At 38.8% G+C, this 17026-nt stretch overlaps 1 protein-coding gene across 1 annotated transcript in view; it reads left to right on the top strand.

Moving 5' to 3' along the window:
- Positions 1 to 12166: 12166 nt before the first annotated feature.
- Positions 12167 to 17026, top strand: part of LOC5563989 (acetylcholine receptor subunit beta-like 2) — a 41499-nt gene continuing 36639 nt past the window's right edge. The window contains exons 1-6 of the mRNA XM_021852574.1: positions 12167 to 12800; positions 12855 to 13366; positions 13429 to 13561; positions 13629 to 13756; positions 13899 to 14074; positions 14135 to 14287. Of these exons, the coding sequence (XP_021708266.1) occupies positions 12728 to 12800; positions 12855 to 13366; positions 13429 to 13561; positions 13629 to 13756; positions 13899 to 14074; positions 14135 to 14287 (1175 nt within the window). The 5' untranslated portion in view covers positions 12167 to 12727. The remainder of the gene's footprint in view (positions 12801 to 12854; positions 13367 to 13428; positions 13562 to 13628; positions 13757 to 13898; positions 14075 to 14134; positions 14288 to 17026) is intronic.

The following is a 17026-nucleotide window of genomic DNA, read 5'->3' as shown; positions in this document are numbered from 1 at the left end:
AGGCTTAAGGTGAAGATGAATAGAAGCCAACCCTCACATTTTCAAGAGCACAAATCTGGAGAATCGAACATCCGTGTAAGCTGAAAACTTAATCGATTAGTCACAAGTTGGTGGTGACCAATCGATTAAATTTTCAGGTCAAACCAATGTTCGGTTCTCCAGATTTGTGCTCTTGGAAATTTGAAGTTTGGCTTCAATTCATCTTCACCTTAAATAACAATTTAACATTGACATTTAAGACTATAATCTCATGTAAAAGACAAGGGTAATCACAGTAGCATGACTAAAAAGTACACTTAAATGACAAATTGTTTTTTACGTATTTCGACTAGACAGTAATAATACAATAACGACACTACTTTTTCAAACAAATTCGGGATGGCTTATTTACAAAATGTTTCCTTTTCAAAAAAAGCAAGGGAATGTGAGTAAAAAAAAACATTGGGGGTAAAACAAATCATTTCAGATTAAATAATTAGGTACACAGGTAGTTTACTTGAATTTGTTTGTAGAAATTTTTAGATTTACTTCGACGGGCAATACTTAAATTGGAAATATCATACAAATGACATGACGAAACAAATTTTGGTACAGCAACGACGTTGAACAAAACTTTAATGCACGCAGTTCAGATGAATAGTTACGAAATAACAGATTACTTGCTTTACTGCTTGTTTAGATACATAAATAGATCGTTTTCGTGGTAGCGCAATAGCCGAGAAAACGATGAGTATTATAAATTATTATAAATTGAAAGGTAAATCAGATTAAATAATTATCTAATAACAAATTTGTTCCACAGAGCTATTTGCAAAACACCACACATAATCCCTCCTTTCCCAAATCCTTAGGCAACACACTTCACTACCGCTATATGTATGACTGTTCCATGTTCTTTTGACCTTGCATCATTTATACGTGTAGTGGAAGTCTAGAGTAAAAGCAAAACTTAAAGAACCTTCTGGTCAAAGATGTTGCGTTGCCTACTTTCCAAACTCCAAAACCCCCGGTGTACTATGGAAGGTGTGAGTTTTTAAACTTATGCTGGAGACTTGGCCCCTGACCCCCTAGTACATCAATAAAATAAAATGTTTCAACATTGGATATTTTATGTAACTTATTGGTACTATACCAGAGAGGAAGCCTCAGAATCATTTTCACAATTTTATTTTGAATTCTCTGCACAGCGTTCTTCCCGTTATTACAACAGCTAGTCCATATTGGTACAGCTTACAACATAACTGGCCTGAAAATTTGTTTGAATATCAAAAGCTTGTTCTTAAGATAAAGTTTTGATTAAAAAGGGTTTCGTTACATTTGGCTTGAATGCCCTCAATGTGATTTTTGAAAGTTAAATTCTTATCTAGCATGAGCCCTATAGATACTGAAGTTTAAATATTATACAATATTTTCACATCTGACTTACCTGAGCTACCTCAGGGATGTCAAAAATCCTTGTTTGCAGATGACACAGGCCTCTCCGTCAAAGGACAAAGTCTGCGTGTCATCTGTAGTCGATTGCAAAAAAGTTTGGATATATTTTCTTCATACTTGCAAAAATGGAAGATTTCTCCTAATGCTTCCAAAACTCAACTAATAATATTCCCACATAAACCAAAAGCTCTTTATTTGAAACCTTCAAGTAGACATGTTGTTACGATGAGAGGGGTTCCAATAAATTGGTCAGATGAAGTTAAGTATCTAGGGCTCATGCTAGATAAGAATCAAATTTCAAAAAAACAAATAGAGGGCATTCAAGTCAAATGCAATAAATATGTAAAATGTCTCTATCCCCTTATTAATAGAAAATCAAAACTTTGTCTTTAGAATAAGCTTTTGATATTCAAACAAATTTTCAGGCGAGCCATGTTGTATGCTGTACCAGGAAGAAAGCTCTGCAGAGAATTCAAAATAAAATTTTGAAAAAAATTCTGAAGCTTCCTCCCTGGTATAGTACCAATGAGTTACAAAGAATATCCAATGTTGAAACATTGGAACAAATGTCAAATAAAATAATTAATAATTTAAGGCAAAAATCGTAACAATCTTCTATTGCCACGATTAATGCGTTATACGTTTAGGTTAAGTTAGGTTAAGTAAATTCAAAGCGTGTTTTTCTCTTATAAGCAGGTGAAATCAACTCACCTGTAAAAAATCTGAACTGCTACGGAAAATGAAATTTTTAGAGAAAATCCTAAGAAATCGTTCAAGGTATCTCTGGAGAAATCATTAAAAGAATTCTTGAAGATGTCTTGGAATCTTAGGGAAATCGATGCAAAATTACTGGATTAATTCCTTGGGTCACTTCACTCGAGTCGAAAGTTGTCTATTGGTTAGGGAAGATGTACCGGTATTCGCCACTCCGGATTATATACCGTTATACGACACAAATTAGCAAACTTTTCGTCAAAACGCTTCAAGATGATACGGAAATATTGTTACACGTCTCAAAATAAAATAGCGAAAAATCCTTCTTCTTAAAATTGTTGCTCCTTTGCGCTTTATTTCACCATGGTGTTCCTGATTCACCACTCTCCATATGAAATCAACGTAGGTGGCGAATTCAGGAACTGAAATTAAAAACATGGCGAATACAAAAACAAAGTTTCTGAACAGTTGTTTTTTTTAATTTTTCCTGCTTAATATGGATTGAAAGCGCTTTCTTTTAACATATTGAGAGTAATCAAAGGTCATTTGATTTACTTATAAGAATTATTTTTTCTTAGGGAGGCGAATACTGGTACCGACAAATTTCACCTCACGCCTGTCTTAGAATAAGCCTAATTGCTATCTGAAATTGACAATTTCGTATAGGCAAACGGCTTTGGGGCATAAATAAATATAATTCGAACAAAATCAAATAGATTTGCAGAAAAGTAGTTTGGTTGAGGATTTCCATGTGTAAACATACTCATTACCAAAGTTACTCCATAACCAAAATTCGACTTTAGACTACAATGGGGATTCGCTCGTTGGTGCTCCGCTACATGGAATGACTCGATGGTTGGATGTTCGCTGGTGGGGAAAATCCCAACTAAAAAGCACCCGTATGTCAAGAGAATGCGGCCAAGACAAAGTACATGTACAGTCACCCCACGTAGTTGAATCACCCACAATTTATGAATCAGCTGACTTCAAAAGACAAAATTATTATCAAACTTGGCACAAAACATCACAGAATTATTTTTACACATAGTTTCTTATCAGTAGAAATAATTCTGTGATGTTATGTGACAAGTTTGATAATAATTTTGTCTTTTGAAATCAGCTGATTCATAAATTGTGGGTAATTCAACTGCGTGGGGTCACTGTACATGCTAGCTGGTGGGGCCGAGCGCGATAGGGCTCACCTAGGTAGCAGTGTTACGATAGACGGGAATATGTTCGGCTAACTATGGCCTTCACAAGAAGCTGCGGTCAAAATATGTTAACACCCGCACCAAATGTACCATGTACAAAACGCTCAAGGCCGGTAGTCTTCTACGGACATGAAACGTGGACGATGCTCGAGGAGGACTTTCAAGCACTTGGACTCATTCCTTGTTGAGCTACCGTGCGAGACAGTCGATAGTTCTCGTGTGTCCGGGTTCACCCCCGTTTTTCCAAATCTTTGGTATTTCGACGCCTATTGCAAAGTGTTTTTAGTGCAGTGAAGAGCCTTAGTTCGGCTTGGAAGCGGGACACTTTTGGCGAAGCCATTGTGTTGCCGATTAATCGAGTTTTGCGCAAAAGTATTGAACGCTTTCGCCATTGCGTGGTTATTTTCCGATCACGTGTATCGTAGAAGACAGCTTGCACCTCGTCCCGTGTGCTACCTGAGTGATCATCGTTTGTGGTGTGCATATAGCGTGCACAGCGGTGTGCTCTCCACACCGACAGTGGTCACCATCGTTATCGACGCCTGTGTTGGTTGGTGGCAGGCAGTGAGAGACCAACCACACATACACCGTACCAGCGAACCAGGAACCAGACCGTCCTTTTTTGATCACGTGTATCATCGAAGGCAGCTCGCACCCCGTCCCGTGTGCTACCTGTGTGCAGTGCAGAGTTCATCAGTGCGATCATCGTCTGTGGTGTGCGTATAGCGTGGACAGCGGAGATCAACCACACATCTACGCGTCCCAGCGAATGGTCGTACGTTACTTGCTACCTCTCCCCAAGCGTAGACGCCCATCGGTTACAGCATCGACGACGCCAGCGTGGATAGAGTAAAAGATAAGTACCTCTCGTTGTCCTTCTCCTCTTCACGTCTTTTTTGATTAGTTTTTACTGCGTGTGAAAGTTTTCCCTCTTCCCTTTCCCCTTTGTATGTTTTTTTTTTCAATTTGATTCAATTTCCATTTCTGTGAATAGTGTTAGTTTGAGTTATTCGTGCGCCCTTTGCGGTGTTAAGCTACCGCAATGGGTGTAGATGATGATGGCGGGGGAACGTCGTATCCCCTCACTGAGTCTTTGAATGTGTTGAACCAACAAAACACAAACACCTCTATGCCCAATCCATGTGTGTCCCCTCAATCTGATGTGTCTCAAATGGACACCAATATTCTACCATCTCCGACGTCCCCTCGCCTCAAGGCCTACCCGCCCGACTCTGGTGGGCCTTTTGTTGTTTTCTTTCGATCCAAAGGCAAACGGTTGAACACTATTCAGATTAGTAAGGATCTGACTAAGCGATTCTCTTCCGTTGTCGCCATTGACACAGTGGGTTCTGGTAAGCTGCGCGTCACCGTCAGTGACCGTAAACAGGCCAATGAGATTGTGGCTTGTGAGCTCTTTACTCGTGAGTATCAAACTTATCTGCCAAGCCATCGGGTTGAGATTGCGGGAGTGGTCACCGAAGGCAGTATGACCTGCGAAGAATTGATGCAGGGTTGTGGTCGCTTCAAAAACCCTTCTCTCCCATCTGTCCCCATACTGGAATGCAAGCAATTGCATTCCGTATCCCTGGTGGGAGAAAAGAAGATCTATTCACATTCTGAATCCTTCTGTGTGACCTTTTCCGGATCTGCTTTGCCGAATTTTCTTGTAATCGGCAAACTTCGTTTACCTGTGCGGCTGTACGTACCGAAGGTAATGAATTGCACAAATTGCAAGCAGCTGGGCCATACTGCCCAGTATTGCTGCAATAAACCTCGCTGTGCTTCTTGCGGGGAGAGACATGTGGATGGTGCATGTAGTATACCGCCAAAATGCGTTTATTGCAACGAAAGTCCACCACATGCCCTCGAAAACTGCCCGACGTACGTACGCCGGCAGCAACATCAGCGACGATCATTAGAGCAGCGCTCTCGGCGTAGTTTTGCCGAGATGTTGAAAAAGGCTGCTCCGTCTGCTGAATCACAAAATATCTACTCTTCTCTGTCTCTCGATGATCAGGGCTCCGACTCTGAGGTTGGTGAAGGAATTTCCTTCGTTTTCAAGGGTTCATCGAGGAAGCGTGTGAGACTCCAGAGACCCACAAAAAAGCCTCGGAATCTGTCTAGCAGTGATGACCCACCAGCCATGAAAAATACTAAGCCTGTCGCGAAAGTCTCAAAGCTTTCACCTCCTGGATTCAAACTCCAAGAGGAAAGAGACTTTCCGCCACTACCGGGAAAATCTAAAATCTCAAATATTCCAAAATTTCAAACTGCTCAGCCAAAAGAAAGTTCGCATTCGGAGCCCCTAGGGCAACCTCAGGGCGTTCCAATGTTTACGCTTTCTGGCATTGTAGATATCATCCTTAATTTCTTCAATGCTTCTGACCCAGTGAAGAACATTGTCAAAGGATTGCTTCCATGTGTGACTCCTCTTTTGAAGCAACTGGCTTCTAGAATGCCCCTCCTTGCAACGATCATATCTTTTGATGGATAAATTATCCACAGAGGTCGAAGATATGATTTCTGTTCTACACTGGAACTGTCGTAGTATTATGCCTAAATTAGATAGTTTTAAATTTTTAGTTAGTAATTTACAGTGCGATGTTTTTGCGTTATCAGAAACATGGCTAACACCTGATGTGACCCTTCCTTTCCATGATTTTAATATTATTCGCCTGGATCGATCCGACTCATATGGAGGAGTGCTTTTGGGGATCAAAAAGCATCACTCGTTCTACAGAGTCGATCTGCCGCCGATGTCAGGCATTGAAGTCGTTGCATGTCAGGTGACTATCCGAGGCAAAAGCCTCAGTGTCGCCTCCATATATCTTCCTCCGAGATCGGCGATATCTCGCAGAGATCTCTCTCACATCTGCTCTGTTATGCCTGAACCACGGTTGTTCATTGGGGATTTCAACTCCCACGGAACAGGCTGGGGGGAACTGTATGACGACCACCGATCAACGTTGATATATGACCTCTGCGACGACTTCAATATGACAATTCTCAACACTGGGGAAGTTACACGAGTGGCACCTCCAGCTCAAGATGGAAGTCCTAGGGATAGCCGTTTAGACCTCTCAATATGTTCAAGCTCGTTATCGCTGGATTGTTCATGGAGGGTAATCCAGGATCCCCATGGTAGCGATCACTTGCCGATCGTAGTTTCAATTTCCAATGGAACACAACAGTCTTCATCCATCGATCTCGCCTACGACCTCACAAAGCACATAGACTGGGGAAAGTACGCGGAAACGATCATTGATGGAGAACAAGCGGTAGAAGTACTTCCTCCGTTGGAAGAGTATCGCTTTTTATCCGAGTTGATTCTCAACAGCGCTCTTCAAGCCCAACGCCGTCCTGTGCCTGGTCCGTCGGTTCGCAAGAAGCCTCCCAATCCGTGGTGGGATGAAGAGTGTAAGGCACTCTATCGCGAGAAATCCGCCGCGTTTAAAGACTTCCGGAAACGTGGTTCAATTGACAACTATGAGCGCTATTCTTCCCTTGAACGCAAGTTTAAAAGCTTGGTCAAAGCGAAGAAAAGCGGTTATTGGCGTCATTTTGTGGAAGGATTATCACGTGAGATCTCGTTGAGAACGCTTTGGACCGTCGGAAGAAGAATGCGTAATACATCGTCGGTTAATGAAGATCGAGAGAGCTCTCCTCGGTGGATTATCGATTTCGCTAAGAAAGTTTGTCCGGATTCCGTTCCTGTTGATCGCGTGCGACGAGATATTCCGGTGGATAGGAACGCCATGGATAGACCTTTTTCGATGGTTGAATTCTCACTTGCTCTCCTTTCATGTAACAATTCCGCTCCAGGAATGGATCGAATCAAGTTCAATTTGCTTAAGGGCCTACCTGACGTCGCAAAGAGGCGCCTATTGAACTTGTTTAATCACTTTCTGGAGTGTAACATTGTTCCGGATGACTGGAAGCAGGTGAGAGTAATATCCATCAAAAAACCCGGGAAACCCGCGTCGAACTATAATTCGTACCGCCCAATTGCGATGTTGTCGTGTATTCGCAAGTTGTTAGAGAAGATGATTCTCTTTCGGCTGGATAAATGGGTTGAATCGAATGGCATGCTGTCAGATACACAGTTTGGTTTTCGCAGAGCCAAAGGAACGAACGACTGTCTTGCGCTGCTTTCTTCAGAAATTCAACTTGCCTTTGCCCAAAAGGAACAGATGGGTTCAGTGTTTTTGGATATTAAGGGTGCTTTTGACTCAGTTTGTGTTGATGTCCTTTCAGACAAACTCCACGCAAGTGGCCTTTCATCAGTTTTGAACAATTTTTTGTACAATTTGTTGTCCGAGAAGCATATGAGTTTTACTCATGACAACTTGTCAGTTTCACGAATTAGCTACATGGGTCTCCCCCAGGGATCATGTCTGAGTCCCCTTCTTTATAATTTTTATGTGAGAGACATTGATGACTGTCTCATGGAAAATTGCTCGTTAAGACAGCTTGCAGACGACTGTGTTGTTTCTGTCACAGGACCAACAGCAGCCGAACTACAAGGACCCTTACAAGATACTCTGGACAATTTGTCTACTTGGGCCTTAAAGCTGGGTATCGAATTCTCTGCGGAGAAAACTGAGATGGTTGTCTTTTCAAAGAAACACAAACCTGCCAAGTTTCCGCTTACACTCATGGGTAAGACAATCACTCATAGCTTGTCTTCTAAATATCTCGGGGTCTGGTTCGACGCCAAATGCACCTGGGGGAAACACATTGTGTATCTGACACAGAAATGCCAAAAACGAATCAACTTCATGCGAACTATAACCGGAACATGGTGGGGAGCCCATCCGGAAGATCTGATCAAGCTGTACCAAACAACCATCTTGTCGGTCTTAGAGTACGGTAGCTTTTGCTTTCAATCCGCGGCGAAAACACATATGTTGAAGATACAGCGGATTCAGTACCGCTGTCTTCGCATCGCGCTAGGCTGCATGAACTCGACTCACACAATGAGTTTAGAGGTACTTGCAGGAGTACAGCCCCTGACAGATCGTTTCGCGGAGTTAACACTCAGGTTCCTCATCCGTTGTGAGGTTCTCAATCCATTGGTTATTGAAAACTACGAAAAGCTGCTTGAACATAACCCTCAAACTCGTTTCATGAGTGTGTACTACTGGTACATGACGCTGGAGGTTAGCCCATCTTCGGTTAACACCAATCGTGATAACTTCCTAGAATTCGACTGTTCCTCTGTAGTATTTGATTTGTCCATGAAGCAAGATATCCATGGTATACCAAATCACTTTCGTTCAAAGTTTATCCCTCCCATGTTTGCAAGTAAATTCGGGCATGTCAGCGAGAGCCGACAGTTCTTCACTGATGGGTCAAAAATGGATGATATCACTGGTTTCGGTGTTTACAACGTTTCTCATAGCGCCTCCTTCATGCTTCAAAAACCATGTTCTGTATATGTTGCTGAACTAGCAGCTATACATTACACCTTAGAGTACATCAGTTCTCTCCCACCCGAGCACTTCTTCATTTTTTCCGACAGTTTAAGTTCTCTGGAGGCTGTTCGGTCAATGAAGCCGGTGAAGCACTCAGCGTACTTCCTGAATAGAATACGCCAGGCATTGAGTGCTTTGTCAATTCGCTCTTACACTATTACCCTAGCTTGGGTCCCTTCGCATTGCTCCATTCCTGGCAATGAGAAAGCGGACTCTCTGGCTAAGGTAGGCGCTAAAGAAGGCGATGTTTACGAGCGTCAAATCGCCTTCGAAGAATTTTTTGCATTGGCCCGTCGGGAGACCTTGATCAGCTGGCAACAGAAATGGAGAGACGGAGAAATGGGTAGATGGCTGCATTCCATATTTCCACAGGTGTCGAAAAAGCCATGGTTTAAGGGGTTGGGCATGAGCCGTGATTTCATTCGTGTCATGTGTCGGCTTATGTCCAATCACTATTCGTTAAGCGCGCATACCCACCGTATTGGGCTCTCAGAAAGCAATCTCTGTGTTTGCGGCGTGGCTTACCAGGATATCGAACATGTTGTGTGGGGATGCGTTGAGCATCGTGGCGTCAGATCTGAGCTGACTGAAACTCTCCGGATCCGAGGAAAACAGCAGAAACCTGTCAGGGAAGTGTTGGCGGGCCTTGATTTAGAATATATGAATTTAATCCATCTGTTTTTGAAGCGTATCAATATCCGGGTTTGATTGTGTTCGTTCCCTGTCTTTCTTTTTCCCATTCAAATTGTCCTCTTCTCGTCGTGTCTCCCACAAACCGTTTCTGTTTAGTTTCATTACAGATCTGGACATCCTGTCCCTTCAAGCTTCATCAGCTTAGTAGTCTAAGTAGCTTAAGAAATTCCAAAAAATCCTTTCCTTCCCTGGTTCAAATGTATCCACTAACCTTAAAACTTCCGCAAACTAACATAGTTTTTAAAATAAGTTCAAATTTCAAAATGTAAATAATGTAAAAAAAAGAAAAGATTTCGGCTCTGTTATGCCCTACGGCGCCTGAGCCTGCCAAATAAACGAGATAAGTAAAAAAGCACTTGGACTCTTCGAACGTCGCTTGCTTAGGACGAACTTTGGCGTTGTGCAGGAAAACGGTGTGTGGCGATGGATAGAATATGTTCAAACCTTCCGATTATGAAACTATAGACAAAATACTGATCTCTAGCGAGAAAAAATCCGATGTACATTCGATTTTCATAATCGTCTGGTTCAGACATAGCGTGACAGGGCATGTTGCAAGAATGTCGGTTGATACAAGAAGGCGTGGAGCGCAGCGAGCTAGATGGGCGTATCAAGCACGCAAACAAATTTTGTTGTATAATCGACCGGATCCATGGTAGAATTAAGAACTGCACCAACGATTTTCAACCGACTACAAAAATCTGTTAAGTTTACTATAATCTGGTGAAAATCACTGAGCAGTGCAGTAAATTTGACTATGTTCATAGTAGCATCCACTACAAAGCATTGTATTTCAATCCGTGACACCCACCGTACAACACAGTGTGGTCAAAAGTATGATGCTAAACTTCTCAAATCAAGATTTCTAGTCAAAAATACTACAACTCTGGTTAAATCAACAGTAGAAATTTTCTTGTGTAGTGATGTTGACTATGTTTTGGTAGAGTTAACAGATTAATGTAGTCGGTTAAAAATCGTTGGTGCAGTTCTTAATTTTACCATGGATTCAGTAGTTTCTACAATAAAATTCATTTCAGTGAGTGGGTATGGATTTGACGAGCGTGGGGCAGAACCGAGGATGGAGAGATGCAGCCACGAACCGAGTAGATACTGGAATGCGCAAAAATTGGTCGACAAAAAACCGTATCGATCAGATAAAATTGATAATACAAAACCTTCTTATTGTCTTCTGGTAACTCAGTTCATATATTCAAAGGAAAACATGTTCGTTTTTTATTTTGGTTTGCCAAATTCGTGTCGTGTTTCGTGACGATTTGATCTCCAGATGTGTGAGTCTAAAGCATTTTCACCAGCTGTCGGTCGGCCCAACTATCAGGTCGAGTTCGCTAGTTGGAAGGCAGTCGTGTCCCAACCAGCGAATCCCCGCTGTATATTTGAAATTATAGGGGCATTCAAAATAAATCCTTAGGTTTTTTTTACAACTGCAATAGATAACCAAGATAAAACTACCCTTCAAAATATAATGAAGAAATAATCAGATTTTCTATAAAATTACCCCGTAAAATGGCCGTAAATCGTATTGGCCTGAGTGAAAGCAAAAATAGTAACACTCATCGAATACTTAACGGATTCAAATAATGTTTTGTCAGTAAACTGGTACACATATGTATCTAGTTTCTAGAAGTGGCCACAGGAACTAAGAAGTAATCCTGTGGCCAGAGTTATTTCAGTGGGTCACTGGGTCAAGTCGGGAAAAAAAAGGCAATTTTTCGGCAATTGGCGAGTTATTTTTATTTATTTCCAATAGCAATCATTTCAATTTTCTTAATATTAAGATTGAATATTCAACATTATAAATGAATAGTTTTGCACCATTTAGAATGTACCGGATGTGACCACTCGGACTTAATGCTCTGAAGAACCAACAAAAGATTTGATGGATACTAAACCATTTCAATTCTTTTAAAGTAGAGATCAAACATAATAGTTCAGTAAAATGCGTTCTCATAAGCTTGACACAGTTGTCTGTTTATATAGATGTTTAGATAGAAATTGACCAGTTTATCGTAAATTTGAGGCGTCCCGGGGACTCGAAAATGGTCATTTGTAGATTCAATCAAATGCAGGACATTTGGTTATCCAATTCAATCGTTTCTCAAAAGTTTTACGCTGATGCGTCTTTCTTAAAACTCTATGATATAGTGGTCATATTAAGATAGCCGAATCCGGAAATTATCTGTGACTTCAAATTTGCCAACTTCTTGGGGCATAGAAGCACGGAATCCTTTTCACCCTCCCTAACCCACTGACCCATCGGTCACAGGAACATTCCCGAGATCCTTTGATCACTTTTAGAAACTAGATATGTGTACGAGTATACTGACAAAATATAATTGAAGTTTTCACCGAGCGGTAAGAGGTTTAGTTTTTTTTCTCTCACTCAGGCCAATACGAGTTAAATAATCTAATATTCCAGTGAACTGCATTACACTTTTTTTTCAAAATTATGAAATCGAAAAATGACAACTCCTACAAAAAATGTTGTATTGTTGGCTTATAGATAATTGTCTTAATTTTTGAGATGGTTAAAATGCTGAAAAAAAAATTCATTTGTGGTCTATTAAATTCATATAAAAAGTGTCGCGAGAGGATGAGTGGGTATCGAAAAACGCCATTTTCGGTGTTATGAAAGGCGTGAATGAATCATTTGGATTCCGAGAAAATGTGGTGGGATCAAGTCTATTCAGTCTCTCTTATTGTCCCTCTTTCCCCTATCTTGCATGGAATTCGTGAAAAAGTTTCTTGCAGAACTGATAAGAATGCATCACATTGTGAAATACGGTTATAATTAAGCTTTTGGGAACATAAATACGGTAATAATAAGACAAATACCCTAATCCTACATTGTTTTTAAACATTATCTAAATATACACAACATGAATTCGCATGTGCACGTGCTCGTGCAACAGGTACCACGTGTATTGGCTGTATCACGTGCTTTTAGACTCTCTGTTTTGTAAACAAGCGCATGCGCAGTTTTAGGTCATGAGAGCGCTAAAATCTCCATTTCTCAACGGTATTGATTTTTCAAGTTGATCAAATTTATCAGCATCTTAGAAGATTTTTCTCGTCACAGCTCCACTGATTTGAAGGGAGTGGAATAAATATCTTTGAAAATAGTAGTTTAAATTGTGCAAATTTTCGCAATTACGATTGAACTGTTGCCTATAAGTCATTCAAATGGGAAGTTTCATCAAATTTATTAATTTTAAGCTTTGTTTGCTGAGTATGATAGCATTGAGTTACGCCCAAGGTAAGTGTCACTGCAGCATCTTGCGGGAAAATTAATGAAATGTTTAAATTACAGCATCTATTGTCCACATTGAGGCTAATCCTGACGCAAAACGATTGTATGATGATCTGTTGAGTAATTATAATCGTCTTATTCGACCTGTAGTGAACAACACCGAAACGTTAACGGTATGGCTAGGGCTAAAGCTATCCCAACTGATAGAAGTTAGTCTTCGGAATCAAGTCATGACGACTAATCTGTGGGTTAAGCAAAAGTGGTTCGATTACAAACTAAAATGGGATCCAGAAGAATACGGCGGAGTTGAAATGCTTTACGTCCCGTCCGAGCAAATTTGGTTACCTGATATTGTTCTCTATAATAACTGGGATGGAAACTACGAAGTAACGTTAATGACCAAGGCCACTTTGAAGTATACTGGAGAGGTGTTTTGGGAGCCTCCTGCAATTTACAAATCTTCCTGTGAAATGAATGTGGAGTACTTTCCGTATGATGAACAAACATGCCTCATGAAATTTGGCTCATGGACTTACAATGGCGCACAAGTTGAGTTAAGACACTTGGATCAGGTAAATGAATTGTCATAGGGAATATTTATTACATTATATTAAATGTATGTTAACATTTGCAGGTTCCTGGTAGCAACTTGGTTCAAATAGGAATCGATCTAAGTGAATTTTATTTATCAGTGGAATGGGACATCTTAGAAGTTCCAGCTAGTAGGAATGAAGAATATTATCCTTGTTGCCCGGAACCTTTTTCTGGTGAGTAGAAAAGCTCGAATTTTTATTAACCGAATACGTAACACTATATTTTTGTTTATTCTCATAGATATAACATTTAAGCTTACGATGAGACGAAAAACTCTCTTCTATACTGTTAATCTGATAATTCCATGTGTAGGAATTACATTTTTGACTGTTTTAGTTTTCTATTTGCCAAGTGATTCCGGTGAAAAGGTAAATATGATTGTACAAAATAAGAATTGAGTGGTTTAACGTTAAACAAATATTCGATTTGAGAAAATCTTATTCTTAGATCATTTAACACTTTGAAAATTATAATAGTTTTTTTTAAAGACAATTGTTTTTTTTTTCTCAGGTGACGTTATGTATCTCTATTCTCGTGTCATTGACTGTGTTTTTCTTGCTTCTCGCTGAAATTATTCCACCGACATCGTTAGCTGTCCCATTACTCGGCAAGTATCTACTGTTCACTATGATACTTGTTTCACTTTCTGTATGGACAACAGTGTGTGTATTAAATGTATGGTACAGGTATGAAAAACGACAATCTTAAATATGAAAAGTATTAAAAATATATTTCATGCTTGGTAGGAGTACCTCAACCCACAAAATGTCACCAATAGTAAAACGCCTGTTTTTGGAAATCATGCCAAAGATAATGATGATGCGGCGAGCAAAATACACACTGCCAGATTACGATGATTCGACTCCGAGTAATGGATACACAAACGAAATCGATATGAGGTATGTGTAATGGTTACTTTACTCGACAGATTTTCAAAAAGGTTCACGTTATGGAATAAAACCTGAAACAACCTTAAGCCTCAACTACCCATTTTTTTTATTTTGGATCTTAATATCATTTTCGCTATATAAAACCGTTCTGACGTTTTGGGCAATAAGTTATTTTTATTCGCAAAAAAATGGTTTTTTATTTTTTTTTGTTTTTGATTTTTATAATTTCTTTTTTTGATATTATTTTATTTTTTATTTTTTCATGAAGGTTTTTCTTGTTATCAATTTTTGACAATAATAATAATTGAATTTTTTGAGGTACTTTGAAAGTATAGAAATTCTAAGAGTTTTCAGGAACATATTTGTTTTGTGTAACTAATGGAAACACACAAATATGAAGCTCTTTGTTTATCGCCATGCTCTTCTTTTGTGATAGATTGTTTGTAGAAAGATCAAAATGAACAAACTTTTGTTTTACTCATTAACAGCCTCAGTTTTTCACCAGAAAAAAATATTCAAATCATGAGAATTTTTTTGTTTCTCGATAGTTGGTGCAATTTTTCTATTTTTTGGAATCTGTCTCGATATTGACCATTGGTCATTTCGTTTTGAAGATATTTCAAAAGGGAACGACACTTCTCGTATAAAGAATATTTGGCCGCCATTTTAATTTTAGTTAATTGATCAAAAAACTAAAATGTGGACTACACAATATCAAATAATAAGAAGCTTCTCTTAAAAAAAAAAATCAAATCGGTTGAGTTAATATGATGTTTTTGATGTTTTCAAAATCTGTTTACGGTCGGAGGATTATCAGAAACATATATGCGTATTGCTCAAATACGTTTACCATTTTTTTTATTCATTTTTTCACAACAGGCTCTTATCAAAGTATTGTTTCAAAAAACGAATAATCGAACATGAGAAAAAATCTGAAGCCATAATATGATATATTTTTTTCTAGTGAAAAATGATGCTGCTGGTAGAGGGGTTAATTGGGGCACAGAGATCTGTATGTTATCTTCTTCTTCTTCTTCTTGGCATTAACGTCCTCACTGGGAAAGAGCCTGCTTCTCAGCTTAGTGCTCTTCTGAGCACTTCAACAGTTATTAACTGAGAGCTTTCTTTGCCAAAGTTGCCATTTTTGCATTCGTATATCGTGTGGCAGGTACGATAATACTCTATGCCCAGGGAAACCAAGGAAGTTTCCATTACGGGAAAGATCCTGGACTGACCGGGATTCGAACCCAGACACCTTCAGCATGGCTTTGATTTGTAGCCGCGGACTCTAACCACTCGGCTAAGGAAGGCCCCATCTGTATGTTATATATACATTTAATTTTTCAAACATATTCCAAATATACAAAAATGTTTAAAAAGTCATAAATAACTAACGTGATTTTATGCTGTAAGCCAAGGTGTTAGCCAAAATTGAATCATTTTGATTTCCGAGCTACGAAAACCAATATCAAAATTTCAAAAGATACTCCGTTTAAACCTGAGGTTGGGTATTAGATAATTAATAGCGAAGCTTCGCATTTAAAAATCTGAAGTAAGGGGAATAATGGTACTGTGTCATAATCCAGATAATACTAATCAGTTGTTTATGTTTCTTCAAAACTGCATTCGCAAATATAAATTTTGAAAGATCGTTTTGATATATGAAAGAGATACTGACACCAAAAACTTTATTGTATCCTATTTATTTTGGTTTAGAAAGATTAAAAATGCTAAATATCGTGATTGAGTTTTTGATTTTGAGGTAACATTTATTATTTAAACAAAGAATGATCGAAGGTTTTTTAAATATGGTTAGCTCACTAAGGGCGAAAAGCTGCAGTAATAAAGATAGGTAAGAATAGTATTTAAAATACCGCAACTAACTAAATTAATGGAATCCCAAACCGAATATAAAGGTCAAACCGCTAAAAGTCTTTTATTTTTTCAGTTATTTTAAAATTTTAAACCGTAATGGTAAGCGATTCCCTAAGGAAATAATGCATTATTTACAGTCATATTTTTATTTTCCTAAAATGAATATACTCATAACAAATTGACATCGAAAGTCGTTTTCGACGATTCCACTATTAGTAAAAATAGCAATTTCCTAGCTTATACGTATCATTTCGGAACTTATGTGAGACATTCATTTTCCTTAATTCCTTACTCTATTAAATTGAAAACTTGTCGCATGAATTAATGAAATAAGGAGAAAACTTAATGCTTATCACCTTTTCTTATTAACGATAAGAGATCGAGCATCACCACTCATGCATTTAATACCTATGTCTCGAGGAAAAATGTAAAATTTAAACTTGTTACGAAAATCAGTGCTACCCACCCGAGCAAAGCGTGAGATCATATTGAAAACTATTTTTGATATTGTGATGTCGTAGATTTTGATAACTCAGTCTGTTGTCATTTTGGTCGTTTTAACGGGTAAAATATAAAAACTGAGAGCAGAAAAAGGTTCCCATGAAATCAAATTGAGAACTATTTTTGCTGTCAGTTGAAGCAAATTTCAAACAGTTCCTGCTATGCTTCAAATCAAACAAAAATGTAAGTCATTTGTTATTCTCTATAACTGAATTATAACAGATTTTTTTTTATAACCAATTGTTCTCAAAGATCTTATAATAAATTGTATTATAATTATGTAAATTGAAAGAAATTTGAAACAGCCTTTGTAATTATAACTGATTTTGTTTTAATTATGTTATAATTTCCTCGATCAACTCAAAATGCTTC

This window comes from Aedes aegypti, chromosome 3 (assembly GCF_002204515.2).
Source record: "Aedes aegypti strain LVP_AGWG chromosome 3, AaegL5.0 Primary Assembly, whole genome shotgun sequence".
Taxonomy (NCBI): Eukaryota; Metazoa; Arthropoda; class Insecta; order Diptera; family Culicidae; genus Aedes; species Aedes aegypti.
Note: the sequence above shows the minus strand (reverse complement) of the source record. Positions and strands in the feature narration are given on the sequence as shown.